This window comes from Heterodontus francisci, chromosome 23, assembly GCF_036365525.1.
Source record: "Heterodontus francisci isolate sHetFra1 chromosome 23, sHetFra1.hap1, whole genome shotgun sequence".
Lineage (NCBI taxonomy): Eukaryota > Metazoa > Chordata > Chondrichthyes > Heterodontiformes > Heterodontidae > Heterodontus > Heterodontus francisci.
This window is the reverse complement of record NC_090393.1, coordinates 38019516-38036845: the sequence shown is the minus strand read 5'-3', so window position 1 is coordinate 38036845 and position 17330 is coordinate 38019516. Positions and strand designations below refer to the sequence as shown.

At 43.3% G+C, this 17330-nt stretch overlaps 1 protein-coding gene across 1 annotated transcript in view; it reads right to left on the bottom strand.

Moving 5' to 3' along the window:
* Nucleotides 1-17330, bottom strand: part of LOC137382992 (protein NipSnap homolog 1-like) — a 52911-nt gene that overhangs the window by 16374 nt on the left and 19207 nt on the right. The window contains 2 exon segments of the mRNA XM_068055577.1: nt 11944-11975; nt 14604-14744. Coding sequence (XP_067911678.1) covers nt 11944-11975; nt 14604-14744 — 173 coding nt within the window.

The window sequence follows — 17330 nt, the reverse complement described above, 5'->3', positions numbered from 1 at the left end:
CCTGGACAACATATGTCAGCCAAGAGCAACATCTCAACTCATTTCATCTTCGTTGCCTCTGGAGAATCCTTGGCATCAGGAGGCAGGACCGTATCTCCAACGCAGAAGTCCTCAAGGTGGCCAACATCCCCAGCATATACATCCTACTGAGCCAGCGGTGCTTGAGATGGCTTGGTCATGTGAGCCGCAAGGAAGATGGCAGGATCCCCAAGGACGCATTGTACAGCGAGCTCGTCACTGATATCAGACCCACCGGCCGTCCATGTCTCCGCTTTAAAGACGTCTGCAAACGCAACATGAAGTCCTGTGACATCGCCAGAACTGGTGGACAGCCATAAAGGCGGGGCTAAAGAGTGGCGAGTCAAAGAGACTTAGCAGTTGGCAGGAAAAACGATAGAAGCGCAAGGGGAGAGCTAACTGTGTAACAGCTCCAACAACCAATTTTATCTGCAGCGCCTGTGGAAGAGTCTGTCACTCTAGAATTGGCCTTTATAGTCACTTCAGGCGCTGCTCCACAAACCACTGACCACCTCTAGGCGCTTACCCATTGTCTCTCGCGACAAGGAGGCCAAAGAAGAAGAAGTGGTAGTGGACAGTTAAACAACTAATGGGAGAAGGGGGCTCCACAAATATCACCATCCTCAATGATGGAGGAGCCCAGCACATTAGTGCAAAATACAAGGCTGAAGCATTTGTCATCATCTTCAGACAGAAGTGCTGAGTGGATGATCCAGCTTGGCCTCCTGCTGAGGTCCCCGGCATCACAGATGCCAGTCTTCAGCCAATTCAATTCACTCCATGTGATATCAAGAAATGACTGAAGGCACTAGATACTGCAAAGGCTATGGGTCCCGACAAAACCCCGGCTGTAGCACTGAAGACTTGTGCTGCAGTACTAGCCTTCTCCTAGCCATACTATTCTAGTACAGGTACAACAATGGCATTTACCCAACAATGTGGAAAATTGCACAGATATGACGTGTCCACAAAAACAGAACAAATCCAATCAGGCCAATTACTGCCTCATCAGTCTACTCTCAATCATCAGCAAAACGATGAAAGGGGTCATCGACTGTTCTATCAAGCGGCACTTACTCACTAATGCCCTGATCTTTGCTGCTCTGTTTGGGTTTCACTGGGGCCACCTGGCTCCAGACCACATTACACTCTTGATCCAAGCAAAAGAGCTGAATTCCTGGGGTGAGATGAGAGTGACTGCCCTTGACACCAAGGCAGCAGTTGACCGAGTGTTGCATCAAGCAGCCCTAGTAAAATTAAAGCCAATGTTTGTGGAGTGTTTTTGTGACAGTTTCCGGGAGCAATACATTGGGGAACGAACTTGGGGTAAAGCTATTTTAGATTTAGTATTGTGTAATGAGGCAGGTTTAATTAGTAATCTCATAGTAAAAGATCTGCTGGGAAATAGTGATCATAATACAATTGACTTCCATGGTAAGTTTGAAAGTGACATACTCCAATCAAAATCAAGAATCTTAAACTTAGACAGGTAAGACAGCGGTGCAGTGGTAATTTCACTGGACTAGTAATCCTGAGGTCCAGGCTAATGCCTGGGGACGTGGGTTCAAATCCCACCACAGCAGCTGGTGGAATTTAAATTCAATTAATTAATAAAAATCTGAAATTGAAAGCTAGTCTCAGCAATGGTGCCATGAAACTATCATTGATTGTTGTAAAAACCCATCTGATTCATCAATGTCCTTTAGGAAAGGAAATCTGCCATCCTTACCTGGCCTACATGTGACAGATGACCCACAGCAATGTGGTTGACTCTTAACTGTCCTCTGAAATGGCTTAGCAAGCCATTGAGTTGTCAAGAGCAATTAGCGATGCCCACAATCCTTGAAAGAATTTTTTTTTAAAAACAAAGCCAATTGCATAGGTATGAGGAGTGAGCTGGTGGAGGTTGATTGGGCAAGTACACTAAAAGGTATCACAGTAAATAAACAATGGGAAACATTTAAAGAAACGATTCAAAATGTTCAACAATAATACATTCCATTGACAAATAAAAACTCAGCAAGAAAGATCCATCCATAGCTTACTCATGGAGTTAAGGACAGTATTAGATTAAAAGAGGCTTATAACATTTCAAAGAGTACTAGCAAGTCTGAAGATTAGGAGTGTTCTAGGAAACAGCAAAGGGCCACCAAAAAGTTGATAAAAAGGGAAGAAATAGAATACGCGAGTAATCAATCTAGGAATATTAAAACAGATTGTAAGAGCTTTCACAAGTAAATGAAACGGAAGAGTGTAGCTAAAGTAAACGTTGGTCCCTTAGAAGCAGAGACAGGAGAAATTATAACGGAGAAAGAGGAAATGGAGAGACATTGAACAAATATTTTGTGTCTGTTTTCACAGTAGAAGACACAGAAGCTGCATTCCAGAAATAGATGGTTATCTAAGGACTAGTAAGAGTGAGGAAATTAAGGTAATTAATATCAGTAGAAAAAAGTATTGAAGAAACTTAAGGGACTAAAATCCAACAAATACCCAGGATCTGATGGTATGCATCCTAGTGTTCTAAAGGAGATAGCGCAGAGATGGTGGTTGCACTGGGTATGATTTTCCAAAATTCCATGGATTCTGGAACAGTCCCAGCAGATTTGAAGTAGCAAATGTAACATCGCTATTCAAGAAAGGTGGGAGAGAGAAAACAGGGAACTACAGGCTAGTTAGCTTGACATCAGTCGTCGGAGTGCTGGAATCAATTATAAAGGAAGTCTTAACAATTCACTTGGAAAAGCACAGTCTAATCAGGCAAAGTCAACATGGTTTTACGAAAGGAAAATCATGTTTGACAAATTAATTAGAGTTTTCTGAGGATGTAACTAGTAGGATAGATAAAGGGGAACCAGTAGATGTAGTATACCTGAATTTCCAAAAGGCATTTCAATAAGGTGTCAAACAAATAGGCAAGATAACGGCTAATGGAGTTGGTGGCAGTATACTAGCATGGATGAAGTATTGGTTAACAGACAGGAAACAAACAGTAGGCATAAATGGCGCATTTTCAAGTTGGCAGTCTGGGACTAGTGGAATGCCACAAGGATCACTGCTGGAGCCTCAGCTATTTACAATCTATATAAATGACTTCGATGAAGAGACAGAGAGTAATGTATCTAAGTTAGCTGATGATACAAAGGTAGGTGGGAATGCAAGCTGTGAGGAGGACACAGAGAGGCTGCAAAGAGATATAGACAGGTTAAGTGAGTGGATAACAAGGGGGTAAATGGAGTATAATGTGGGGAAGTGTGAGGTTATTCACTTGGCCATAAGAATAGAAGAGCAGGATTTTTTTTAAATGGCGTGAAACTTGTACATGTTGATGTTCAGAGAGACTAGAGTGTGCTCGTACAAGGTACACAGAAAATTAGCATGCAGGTACAGCAAGCAATTAGGAAGGCCAATGGCATGGTGGCCTTTACTGCAAGAGGATTGGAGTACAAGAATAAAGAAGTCTTGCTACAACGTTATAAGGCTTTGGTGAGACCACACCTGGAGTAGTGTGCGCAGTTTTGGTCTCCATAGTTAAGGACATACCTCCATTGGAGGCAGTACAGTGAAGGTTCACTAGATTGGTCCCTGGGATGAGAGGGTTATCCTATCATGACAGGCTGAGTAAATTCTCTGGAATTTAGAAGAGCGAGAGGTGATCTCATTGAAACTTGTAAGATTCTGAACGGGCTTGACAAGGTAGACACCGAGAGGTTGTTTCCCCTAAAACATGGGGGGCATAGTCTCAGGATAAGGCGACGATCATTTAGGACTTAGATGAGGAGAAATTTCTTCACTCAATGAACTGTGAATCTTAGGAATTCTCTATCCAAAGGGCAGTGGATGCTCCATCATTGAATATATTTAAGGCAGGGATAGACAGAATTTTGGTGTCTCAGGGAATCAAGGAATGTGGGGAACGGGCGGCAAAGTGCAGTTGAAGCCCAAGATCAGCCATGATTACACTGAATTCTGGAGAAGGCTCGATAGGCTGTATAGTCTACTCTTGCTCCTGTTTCTTATGTTCTTAACAGGAACCAGGGGAAAACTCTCCACTGGTTGGAGTCATACCTAGCACAAAGGAAGATGGTTGTGGTTCTTGGAGGCCAATCACTCAGCACCAGGACATCACTGCAGGAGTTCCTCAGGGTAGTGTCCTAGGCCCAACCATCTTCAGCTGCTTCATCAGTGATCCTCCCTCCATCATGAGGTCAGAAGTGGGGATGTTCACTGATAATTGCAGTGTTCAGTTCCATTCACAACTTCCCAGATAATGGCGCAACTTGTGCCCACATGCAGCAAGACCTGGACAACATTCAGACTTGGGTCGATAAGTGGCAAGTCACATCCGTGCCACACAAGTGCTAGGCAATGACCATCTCCAACAATAGAGAGCGCGAATCACCTCCCCTTAATGGCATTACCATCAATGAATCCCTCACCATCCTGATAGTTACCTTGGATCATAAACTTAACTGGACGAACCATACTGTGTCTACAAGAGCAGGTCAGAGGCTGGGAATTCTGTGGCAAGCGACTCACCTCCTGACTCCCCAATGCCTGTCCAGCATCTACAGGGCACAAGTCAGGAGTGTGATGGAATACTGTCCACTTGCCTGGATGGATGCAGCTCCAACCACATTCAAGAAGCTCAACACCATCCAGGATAAAGCAGCCTGCTTGATTGGCATCCCATCCACCAAACATTCACTTCCTCCACCACCAGCACATGGTAGCAGCAGTGTGTACCATCTACAAAATGCACTGCAGCAACTCACCAATCCTCCTTCGACAACACCTTCCAAACCCACGACCTCTGCCACCTAGAGGGACAAGGGCAGCAGATGCAAGGGAAATGGGAACACCACCTGCAAGTTCCCTTCCAAGCCACACACCATCCTGACTTAGAACTATATCGCCGTTCCTTTTTTGTCGTTGGGTCAAAATACTGGAATTCCCTCCCTAACAGCTACCTAACGTACTGAAAGCGACTGCAGCAGTTGAAGTTTGCGGGTCACTGCCACCTTCTCAAGGGAAATTTCGGATAGGTAATAAATGCTGACCTGGCCCACATCCCAGGAATGAATTTTTAAAAAAATCACTGCATGTTTACGAACCATTTTTATACGAGATTTTACACTGGGATCATTGTGAAGCAGACTGGGATCACTGAAGCGAGACAGGAAACAAAAACAAAATCTAACTGACATCACGGGAAGGCTGTGAATTGATTAGCAGGTGAGTATTGTAGCTTTGTTTACCATTCTCCAAAGTTAGGAAGTTTGTCTAAGGACCTGGAAAATTAAACATTTCAATTTTTTTGATAATAAGGGGTAGGTTCCCTATATTTAAGAGACGTCAACTGAAGAGAAGTTAGCAGCTGGTGAGTCTTCCCTTTTATTTTTAAGTGGTAAGGTTTATAAGTAATAGTAAGGTATATTAGTAGTACTAATGTTTATTATCTATTAGATATAGGAATGGCAGGGTTGCTCTGACCTCTAGACTGCATAGCCTGAACTAGGTGGGAACTCCAGGACACTTGAGGTGTCCTGGATAACCATATGTGCAGGAAATGTCGTCAGTTGCAGCAGCTCGAGCTTTGGGTTTCGGAGCTTGAGCAGCAGCTGGGATCACGGTGGTGCATCTGTGAGGTTGACAGCTTTGTGGATAGCATGATTATAGATGTGGTCGCCCCACAGCTTAAGAGTATGCAGGGAGAGAGGAAATGGGTGGCCAACAGACAGTCAAGAAGAAACAGGCAGATAATACAGGAGTCTCCTAAGTGCATCTCACTGTCCAACCGGTATTCAGTTCTGAATACTGAGGAAAGTGATGGTTCATCTGGGGACTGCAGCCAGAGCCAGGTCCATGACACCACAATGGGCTTAGCTGCACAGGGGGCACAAAGAAGACTGGAAGAGCAATAGCAATAGAGATTCGATAGTTAGGGGAATAGACAGGCATTTCTATGGCCGCAAACGTGAATACAGGATGTTGTGTTGCCTCCCTGGTGCCAGGGCCAAGGATGTCACTGAATGGCTGCAGAGCATCCTGAAGGGGGAAGGTGAACAGCCAGCAGTCATGGCCCACATTGGTACCAATGACATAGGCAGAAAGAGGGATGTGGTCCTGCAGTCAGAATTTAGGGAGCTAGGTAGAAAATTAGCAAGCAGGACCTCAAAAGTAGTAATTTCCAGATAACGCTGAGTACCACGCGCAAGTGAGTACAGAAATAGGAGGATAAAGCAGATAAATGCGTGGCTGGAAAGATGGTGCAGGAGGGGAGGGCTGTAGATTCCTGGGACATTGGGACCAGATCTGGGGAAGATGGGACCTGTACATGCCCGATGGATTTCACCTAAATAGAGCTGGGACTGATTTTCTTGCAGGGCGATTTGCTAATGCTATTGGGGAGGGTTTAAACTAACTTAGCAGGGGCGTGGGAACCAGGATGTAACATCAGAGAGGAATACCAAGGTTCACAGAATACTGGGAGAGACAGATAGCACTGAAGTAGGGGATAGTAAGTTATTAGATGGGGTCAGAGGAAGTGAGAAAGTAATAAAATATAAATTAGGGTTACTGTGCATGTATGTGAATATGCGAGTGTGGTAAATAAGACTGGCGAGTTACAGGCACAGATTGACATGTGGAAATATGATGTTGTGGCTATGAGAGAGACCTGGCTTAAAGCCGGGCAGGGTAGGGGATTAAATATTCTTGGATGCAAAGTGTTCAGGAAAGATAGGAAAGGAAGAAAAGGGGGAGGGGTGGCAGTATTGATGAATGGGAATATTGCAGTGCTGGAAAGAAGCTGTCCCAAAGGGGTTAAGGACAGAATCTATGGCTAGAGCTAAGGAACAAAGAAGGTGCAATTACATTGCTCAGTGTAGTCTATAGGCTACCAACTAGTGGGAAAGATGTAAAGGAATAAATTTAAAAAGGAAATTACAGAGAGATGCAAAAATTATAGAGTAGTTATAATGGGGGACTTTAATTATCCGAATCTAGACTGGAATAGCAGTAGAGTAAAGGGCAGTGAGGGGAAATAGTTCCTAGAGTATGTTCAGGAAAATTTTCCACAGCAGTATGTTTCCAGTCCAATGAGAAAGGTGGCACTGCCCAACCTGGTTCCTGGGAATGAGGTGGGCAAGTGGATCAAGTGTCAGTAGGGGAACATTCAGGGGACACTGATCATCGTATCATAAGGTTTAGGTTTGGAAAAGGGCCAGGAACAATCCAGAGTAAGAATAATTAACTGGGGAAAAGCCAGCTTCAATGGGGTGAGAATGGATCTGACAAAGATAAACTGAAATCTAAGGTTGGAAGGCAAAAGGGTACTGAACTATGGCCTGCCTTCAAACAAGAGATAGTTTTGGCACAGTCAAGGTATATTCCCACGAAGGGGAAAGGTAGGGCAAAGAAATCCAGAGCACCCTGGATGATGAAAGAGATAGAGAGTAAGAAGAAGCAGAAAAAGTGTGCTTACGACAAATGTCAGGTTCATAATACGAGAACCAGGCTAAATATAGTAGGTTCACAGGGGGAGTCACAGAGTCATTTACAGCACAGAAGGAGGCCATTCAGCCCATTGAGTCCAGGCTGGCTCTTCACAGAGCTTTCCTGTCAGTCCCACGGCTCCGCTCGATCCCCATAGCCCTGCGAGTCTATTTCCTTCAAATGGCCATCTAACTTCCTCTTGAGGTCATTGATTCCACACTTGTGGGCAGCGAGTTCCAGGTCATCACCACACACTTAATTAAAAAGTGCTTCCTCATATTCCCCCCTGCATCTCTTGCCCAAAACTATCAATCTGCGTCCCCTGGTCCTTGTACCATTAGTTAATAGGAACAGTTTCTCCTTGTATAACTTACCTAAGCCTGTCATAATCTTGTACACCTATTAAATCTCCCCTCCTTTTCCTTTGTTCTAAGGAAAACAAACTCAGCTTTTGCAACCTAAGCTTGTAACTAAAATCCTCCAACCCTGGAACCATTCCCTCTCAAGGTCCCTCACATCCTTCCGGAAGTGTAGTGACCAGAACTGGACGTAATACTCCAGTTAGGGCCTAACCAGAGCTTTATAAAGGTTCAGCATAACTTCCCTGCTTTTGTACTCCATTTATGAATTCCAACATCCCATATATGCTTTACTAACCACTCTCTCAATATGTCATGCCACCTTCAAAGATCGATGCACACGCACCCCCAGATTCCTCTGTTCCTCCACTCTTTAGAACTATGCCAATTAGTATGCATTGCCTCTCCTTCTTCCTTCTGCCAAAATGCAAATCTTGGACAAATTTATAATAGTTTTTTGAGGATGTAACTAGTAGGGTAGATAAAGGGGAACCAGTAGATATAGCATACCTGGATTTTCAAAAGGCATTCGATAAGGTGCCACACAAAAGGTTAATTGACAAGATAAAGGTTCACGGAGTTGGTAATATATTAGCATGGATAGGCGATTGGTTAACAGACAGGAAGCAATGAGTCAGCATAAACGGGGCATTTTCAAGTTGACAGGCGGTAAATATTGGAGTGCTGCAAGGATCAGTGCTGGGGCCTCAGCTATTTACAATCTATATTAATGACCTAGATGAGGAGACAGAGAGTAATGTATATAAGTTTGCTGATGATACAAAAGGTAGGTGGAAAGGTAAGCTGTGGCAAGGACACAGAGAGGCCGCAAAGAGATGGAGACAGGTTAAGCCAGTGGGCAGAAAATGGCAGATGGAGTATAATGTAGGGAAGTGTGAAGTTATGCACTTTGGTCATAAGAATAGAAATGCAGAATAATTTTTAAAAAGGTGTGCAAATTGTAAGTGTCGATGTTCAAAGAGTCTTGGATGCGCTTGTACAAGGAATGCAGAAAGTTAGCATGCAGGTGCAGCAAGGAATTAGGAAGGCAAATGGTATGTTGGCCTTTATTTCAAGGGGATTAGAGTACAGGAATAAGGAAGTCTTGCTACAAATGTACAGGGTTTTGGTGGGACCACATCTGGAATACTGTGTGCAGGTTGGGTCTCCACATTTAAGAAAGGATATACTTGCATTGGAAACAGTGCAGCGAAGGTTCACTAGATTGGTCCCTGGGATGAGGGGGTTGTCCTATGATGACAGGTTAAGTAAATTGGGCCTGTATTCTCTGGAGTTTAGAAGAATGAGAAGTGATCTCATTGAAGGGGCTGGATAGAATAGACACTAAAAGATCCGCTGGTCAGGGAATCTAAAACACGGGGACACAGTCTCAGGATAAGGGGTCGATCATTCAGGACTGAGATGAGGAGAAATTACTTCACTCAAAGGGTTGTGAATCTTTGGAATTCTCTACCCCAGAGGGTTGTGGATGCTCCATCGTTGAATATATTTAAGGCTGGGATAGACAGATTTTTGGTCTCTCAGGGAATCAAGGGATATGGCGAGCAGGCGGCAAAGTGGAGTTGAATCCTAAGATCAGCCATGATTGTTTTTGAATGGCGGAGAAGGTTTGATGGGCTGTGTGGTCTACTCCTGCTCCTATTTCTTCTGCTCTTGTGTTTTGAGATTCTACTCTGTATTCCAGAATCCAAGTCATTTATATATATAGCAAAAAAAAGCTGTTGTCCCAGCACTGACACTTGGGGAACACCACTGTCTACTATCCTCCAGTCTGAAAAACAACCATTTACTATGGCTCGCTGTTTTCTGTCCTTAAGCCAATGTTTTATCCAATTGGACACTGAGCCTTTTATGTGGTACTTTATCAAATGCTTTCTTAAAATCCATCTAAACAACATCCACCGCATTCCCTTCATCAATCTTTTCTGTTACTTCATCAAAAAATTCAATTGGATTCGTCAAGCATGATTTGCCTTTTACAAATCCATGCTGGCTATCCATAATTAACTCAAACCTCTCTAAGTGTCCGTTGACATTTTCTCTGATTATCATTTCCAAAACAATAAGAAAATGCAAATAAGAGAATAGCTGTTAAAACATAAAAGGGAATTCAAAAGTCTTCTATAGGCATATAAATAGTAAAAGGGTGGTAAAAGGAGGATTGCGACTGATTGGGGACCAAAAATGGGATTTATGCATGGAGGCAGGAGGGCGTGGCTGAGCATTAAATGAATACTTTGCAGCTGTCTTTACCAAGGAAGGTGTTGCACAGGTCACAGTGAAAAAGAGATAATTAAGACCCTTGAAGGGTTTAAAATTGATAAGGAGGTGGCATTGGACAGGCTGTCTGTACTTAAAGTTGATAAGGCACCAGGACTGGATGAGAGCATCCAAGGATACTGAGGGAAGTGAGAGGACCAGAGAATTGCAAATGTTACACCTTGTTCAAAAAAGGGCGTAAAGATAAGCCCAGCAACTACAGGCTGGTCAGTTTAACCTCAGTGGTGGGGAAGCTTCCAGAAACGATAATTCGGGACAAACTTAATGGTCACTTGGGCAAATGCAGGTTAATTAAGGAAAGCCAGCACGGATTTGTTAAGGGCAAATCGTTTTAACTAACTTGCTGGAGTTTTTTGATGAGGTAGCAGAGAAGGCTGATGAGGGTAACGCTGCTAATGTGGTGTACATGGACTTCCAAAAGGCATTTGATAAAGTGCTGCACAACAGACTTGTGAGCTAAGTTATAGCTCATGGAATAAAAGAGACGGTAGCAGCATGGATACGCACTTGGCTGAGTGACTGGAACAGAGTAGTGGTTAATGGATGTTTTTTCAGACTGGAGGAAGGTTTATAGTGGAGTTCCCCAGGGGCCAGTTAGGACTCCTGCTCTTCCTGATATACATTAATGACCTAAACCTTGGTGTACAGGGCACAATTTCAAAATTTTTGGATGTTACAAAACTTGGAAGCATTGTGAACTGTGAGGAGGATAGCAAAGAACTGCAAAAGGACATAGACAAGTTGGTGGAATGGGGGAACAAGTGACAGATGAAATTTAATAGAAAGAAGTGAAGAGGAGATTCATTTTGGTAGAAAGAATGTAGAGACACAATATAAAGTAAAGGGTACAATTCTAAAAGAGATGCAGGAGTAGAGGGACCTGGGTGTATATGTGCATAAATCATTGAAGGTGGCAGGACAGGTTGAGAGAGCAGTTCATACAGCATCCTAGACTTCATTAATAAGGGCATATAGAACAAAAGCAAGAAAGTTATGTTAAACTTGTATTGAACACTGGTTCGGCCTCAACTGGATTATTGTGTCCAGTTCTGGGTGCCATACTTTAAGAAAGATGTGAAGGCATTAGAGAGACTGCAGAAAAGATTCATGAGAATGGTTCCAGGGATGAGGAACTTCAGTTGTGTGGATAGACTGGAGAAGTTGTTTTCCTTGAAGAGAGGTTGAAAGGAGATTTGATAAAAGGTATTCAAAATTATGGAGGGGTCTGGACAGAATAGATAGGGAAAAACTGATTGCATTGGTGGAAGGATTGAGAACAAGAGGGCACTGATTTAATGTAACTGACAAAAGAAGCAATGGCAACATGAGGAAACACTTTTTCAAGTAACGAGTGGTTAGGATTTGGAATGTATTGCCTGAGAGTATAGTGGAGGCAGGTTCAATCGAGAAATTCAAGAGGGAATTGGATCGTTATCTGAAAAGGAAGAATGTGCAGGGCTATGGGGAGAAGGCTGGTGAGTGGCTCTAGGTAAATTGCTCCTTTGGAGAGCCAGCGCAGACATGATGGGCCAAATGGCCACCTCTGTGCTGTAACAATTTTGTGACACGAACAGGAAAATATTCAGTTTTTCAATGTCACCTAACAGTTTGGTTACACTCATGATTGACATTAGTACTAGTTTGGAACACGTCGTTGGTGCTGCAGTTGAATGTCTCAAATTTCACGCACACCTCCCCTTACTCAGATCAATGTCAAACAACAATTACAACCCATTAAAATTTAATAGACCTGTAAACACTTACTTACCAGTTGTTACCCCATTCAATCATGGTCCCAGGCTACAAAGGGGGGAAAAAAATGACATTAGATTCACTGTACAACTGATAATTGCTGGAATAAAATAAATTTCTTCAAGCAAATAATGTAATGAGTTCTAGTAAGGTGTAAAAGCTATTTGCCCCATCCTAATAAATTGAAACAAACCCACTTTAACTTACAGCTGAGAATATGACAATCCCAATCAATACACTGATTTTTGACCTTTCTAATGGTCTGCTTTGCGTATATGACGCTGATAATAAACAAATGCCATACAGAGGTTCCGTGTGGGACAATAATGGAAATGCAAAATACTGTGGATGCTGGAACTCTAAAGTAAAAACAGAAAATGCTGGAATCACTTGGCAGGTCAGACAGCATCTGTGCAGAGAGAAACAGTTAACATTTCAGGTCAATGACCTTTCTCCAGAACTGGAAAAGTTAGAGATGGTAACAAATTTTAAAGAGGTACAGAGACATGGAAAAGAAGTGGGGGGGAAGAGGAAAAGAACAATGTGATCGAGTGGAAGGCAGGAGAGATTAAATGACTAAAGGGATGATGGTGCAAGGCAAAAGGAGAAGGTAATGAGACAAAAAAGAAACTAAAGATGGGTCTAAAACAGATGTAGATGGGAATAGCAGAATTATCACCAACAGCCGCCATCCAAAAAAATATAGGGGCAGAGATTATGATCTAAAATTGTTGAACTCAATTTTGAGTCTAGAAGGCTGTAATGTACCTAATCGAAAGTTGAGATGCTGCTCTGCAAATTTGCATTGAGCTTCATTGGAACAGGGTATGAGGCCAAGGACAGAGAGATTTGAGCGAGACTGGGGTAGAGAATTAAAATGACAGGTGTCTGTTACCATCTCTACCTTTATCCAGTTCTGATGAAAGATCATCGATCTAAAACATTGGGCTTAATTTTCCTGGGCCAGGGGTGGCGGGCTTGGAGGAGGCAGGGTTGGGGAAGAGAGAGTTGGGGGTCAGGAACATAGTGGGGAGATGTGTCAGGTCAGGGAAGTTTCCCAGAGGCAGGCCGGGATGCAGATTGGCTGCCTGAAGAGGCGGGGAGCCAATTTAAATAATTAATGCCTCAATTAGGAGCCATTTTTCCGCCCTGTTGTCATTACATCGACAGTGGTGTGGCCGCCCCCCCCTGCCCCCACATGAGGCAGGCTGGGTGGCCATTCGAGCCACAGGCTCCATCCCCTGAAGAGGGGTCTGTCGGCAGCACAGGTTACACACATGACACAAACGCTGCCGCCGGAGGGGTTTCCCTCCACCCCGACGGGTCTGCCTGCTTGGCCTTTCTGAATTTATAGTTTAAAATTTATACCCCGGCGGGGGCCTCCCAGTGGGGCTACCAAGGCGTTACAGCTGCCGGTCCTCTGATTGGGATCAGCAAGGACAGTGAGTACAGAGGCAGCCATTTAGGAAACCACCTCAAGGAAAATAGCTCCCCTAGTCTGACTTCCAGCAAATGTGGGTTCATGACACCCATCTGGTCCTGACGTTGGGGTCCTGAAGCCTGAGGGAAAATCCTGCCCATTAACTGTTGCTCTCTCCACAAATGCTGCCTGACCTGCTGAGTGTAACAAGCATTTTCTGTTTTCTTCCATTTAGAAGTCGAGTACATGGTTAAGATGGTGCATTGGGAGAAAAAAAATATATAAATTTTTATTCTTTCTCCTTTCAAGTCTCCCTACACCAGTAAGGATCTGCTTCTAGGCCTGTGCCAGTGGCACACTGTGACTAGTTAGGTGCTTGTGAATGGAAGTAGTGGATGGAAACTCTCTGTTGCAGGCCCGCAGTAGAATATTTTTTTTCACATATATCTCTCGCTATAATGTTGCCTCCCATTTATAATTTCAAAATGATCTGGTGATTCACTGTTACCAAAAACTCCCCCCTTCATACCAGCCACTAAAATGTTCTTGGGGATACCCTGCAACTTTTTTGAGCTGGTGCCATCACACAATAGTCAGAAGGAAGTTTGTTTCCACAATTCCCCACCTGCTGAAATCTTCCATGGGGTGGAACCGAGTGCAGGATTGCTGCTTCTTAACAGAGAGGGGAGAAAAAAAGGAACGAGTCACCCAAAGTCACTCTCATAGAGAGTGAGACTGGCAGAGACTAACATGTAGGTTTCCATGTTATTAGATGGTGATGGAGAATGCTATTCAAAGATGCAGCCTATCTCAAAGCATTTTCCACCAAAAAACAGTTAACATATCACACACAGCTCACATTTCCAGTTTACTGGCGCTGCTCTAAAGAAATACTATATTTGATGAAATGTAAGTTGCAGCACAATGTGTACTCTGGAGTAGAATTTCAGAGCAATTTTAGTGGAAAGATCACTTGTTTTTTTCTCACGTAGTTACATATGTTCAACTGGTGTATAAAATAATACGTCGGGAATTTCCTGGGAGTTGCTCCTGTTCTACTGCTATAATCTTCACCGGAAGTGCATCAGAAACCCTGATCAGGCACTCTGAGGAAATTCAGAGCTACAGAATTTTACAGCACAGAAGGAAGCCATTCAGCCCATCGGATCTGTGCCAGTTCCCTGATACAGCTATCCATTCCCCCGCCTTTTCAATCTAGCGCTGATTTCTACAATATTCTGTACATTAAATTCTACCTTTAAATAATATGTCCTAAGTTCATAAATATTAGGACCCGGTCTTGGTAATGGCTCATTCCAGAAACTGAATTCCAAGAGTAACTGATTCTTACGAGACAGCAACATCTTGCTCCTCTCCTTTCGGTATTCCAAATATTCCTGAAACATATGGAAAACAGTCAATCATCCAAAGTCACCATCTTGAACATTAATAATCAGATGCTCAATCTAGGAATACACTAGAAAGAAAGAGTCTCAAAGTTTCCAATAAACTGACAGGAAAACCAGTATTTTTACACAACTGCAACTTGCATTTATTTATGTAACACTTTCAACTTTGTAAAACATTGCAAAGCACTTGACAGATGTAAAACCAGACATTGTGCAGTGTTGGTGGAAGAATTAGAGAAGCTGACAGAAAGCACGATCAGTTGGGTAGGTTTTCAGGAGGATTTTGAAGGAGACAAGAAGACAGAGAGGTCTGGAGAAAATATTCTGGTGTTGGGGTCAGAATGGCTGATTCTGGGAAATGTAGTGGGCCAAGTGGAGCAAGTGTCTGTCGGGGAGCACTTGGATAAGAGGGATCATCGTATCATAAAGGTTTAGACTAGTAATGCAGAAAAGCAATGAACGATACAAGGTAGAATGTCTAGATTGGAAGAGGGCTAATTAAAACACCACGGGAAGGGATCTAGCCAAGGTAATATGGAACCAAAGACTGACAGGAAGAGCTGTATCCGAACAATGGGTTATCTTTAAGGAAGAGATGCTTCAGGTACATTCCAACAAGGGCGAAAGGTAAGGGAACCAAAAACAGGGTTCCTTGGATGATAAGGGAGATAGAAATTACAATGAAACAAAATAAGAGGGTGCATGATGCATATCAGGTGAATTCTCCAAGTGAGAACCAGGCCATATACAATACGTTGAGAGGGGAAGTGGAGAGGAAAATAAGACTGGCAGAGAGAGAATAGAATGGCAGTCAACATAAAAGGGAACCCGAAAATCTTCTACCGGTATGTAAATAGTAAGCGGGTAGTAAGAGGTGGAGTGGGGCTTATTAGGGACAAAGAGGGCAATATATGCTTACAGGCACAGGGCAAGGCTAATATACTTAATGAGTACCTTGGTTTCAGTGTTCACTAAGAAAGTAGAATTGGTCAAAATATCAGAAGAAACGGAGAGAGTGGATGCAATGGATAGAGTAAACATTGAGAGGTGGGAGGTACTAAAAAGGCTGGCTAAGCTCAGGGCAGATAGGTCACCTGATCTGGATGGCTTGCATCCCAGATTGCTAAAGGAAGGGGGGATGGAAATAGTGGAAGGGCTTTCCATAATCTTCCAATCTTCCCTGGATATGGGAGAGGTGTTGGAGGATTGGAGAGTTGCAAATGTGACACCCTTACTCAAGAAAGGGTGTAAAGAGATTCCGAGCAGCTACAGGCCAGGTAGTTTATCAATAGTGGATAATGTTTTAGAAACAATAATCAAGGGGAAAAAATCAACAGGTACTTGGAGAGGTTCGAGTTAATTAAGGAGAGCCAGCACAGATTTGTAAAAGGGAGATCGTGCTTGACTAATCTAATTTAATTTTTTGATGAAGTAACTGAGAAGGTTGATGAAGGGAATGCGGTGGATGTTGCTTATGTGGATTTTAAGAAAGCATTTGATAAGGTACAACATAAAAGGCTGGTTAACAAAATTGAGGCTCATGGAATAGGAGGGTCAGTGTCCAACTAGATAAAAAAATTGGCTTCAGGACAGAAGACAGCGAATTGTGGTAAATGGTTGTTTTGCAGACTGGAGGATGGTAAACAGTGGTGTTCCGCAAGTGCTAGGACCACTACTTTTTTTGCTATATATATAAAAAAAGTAGAGTTTTGAAATTTGCCGATGACACCAAACTTGGGGGTGTGATAAACAGTGAGGATGATATGAACCACCTGCAACAGGACATAGATAGGCTAGCAGAATGGGCAGACAGGTGGCAGATGGAATTTAAGACTGACAAGTGTGAGGTGATGCATTTTGGCAGATTGAATAGGGTGCGGCAATATATGCTTAATGACAGGTCTAAAGAGTGTGGAGGAACAGAGGGACCTGGGGGGTGCATGTGCATTGATCTTTGAAGGTGGCAGGACATATTGAGAGAGTGGTTAGCAAAGCTTATGGGATGTTGGGCTTCATAAATAGAGGCATTGAGTAAAAGAGCAGGGAAGTTATGCTGAACCTTTATAAAGCTCTGGTTCGGCCCAACTGGAGTATTGCAACTAGTTCTTGTCACTACACTTTAAGAAGATGTGCGGGTCCTTGAGAGGGTGCAGAGGAGATTTACCAGAACGGTTCCAGGGATGAGGGATTTTAGTTACAAGGTTAGGTTGGAAAAGCTGGGGTTGTTCTCTCTAGAGCAAAGGAGATTGAGGGCAGATTTAATAGAGGCAATCAAGATTATGACGGAGTTGGATAAGTTAGACACGGAAAAACTGTTTCCATTAACTAAAGGTACAAGGACTAGGAGACACAGATTGAAAGAAATGCAGGGAGAATATGAGAAAGAACTTTTTTTTTTACGCGGCAGATAATGATGACCTGGAACTCACTGCCCACCAGGGTGGTGGTAGCGGAGTCAATTAATGACTTCAGAAGGAAATTAGATGGCCACTTGAAGGAAATAAATTTACAGGGCTATGGGTATCGAGCAGGGGAGTGGGGCTGACTGGATAGCTCTGTGGAGCACCAGCATGG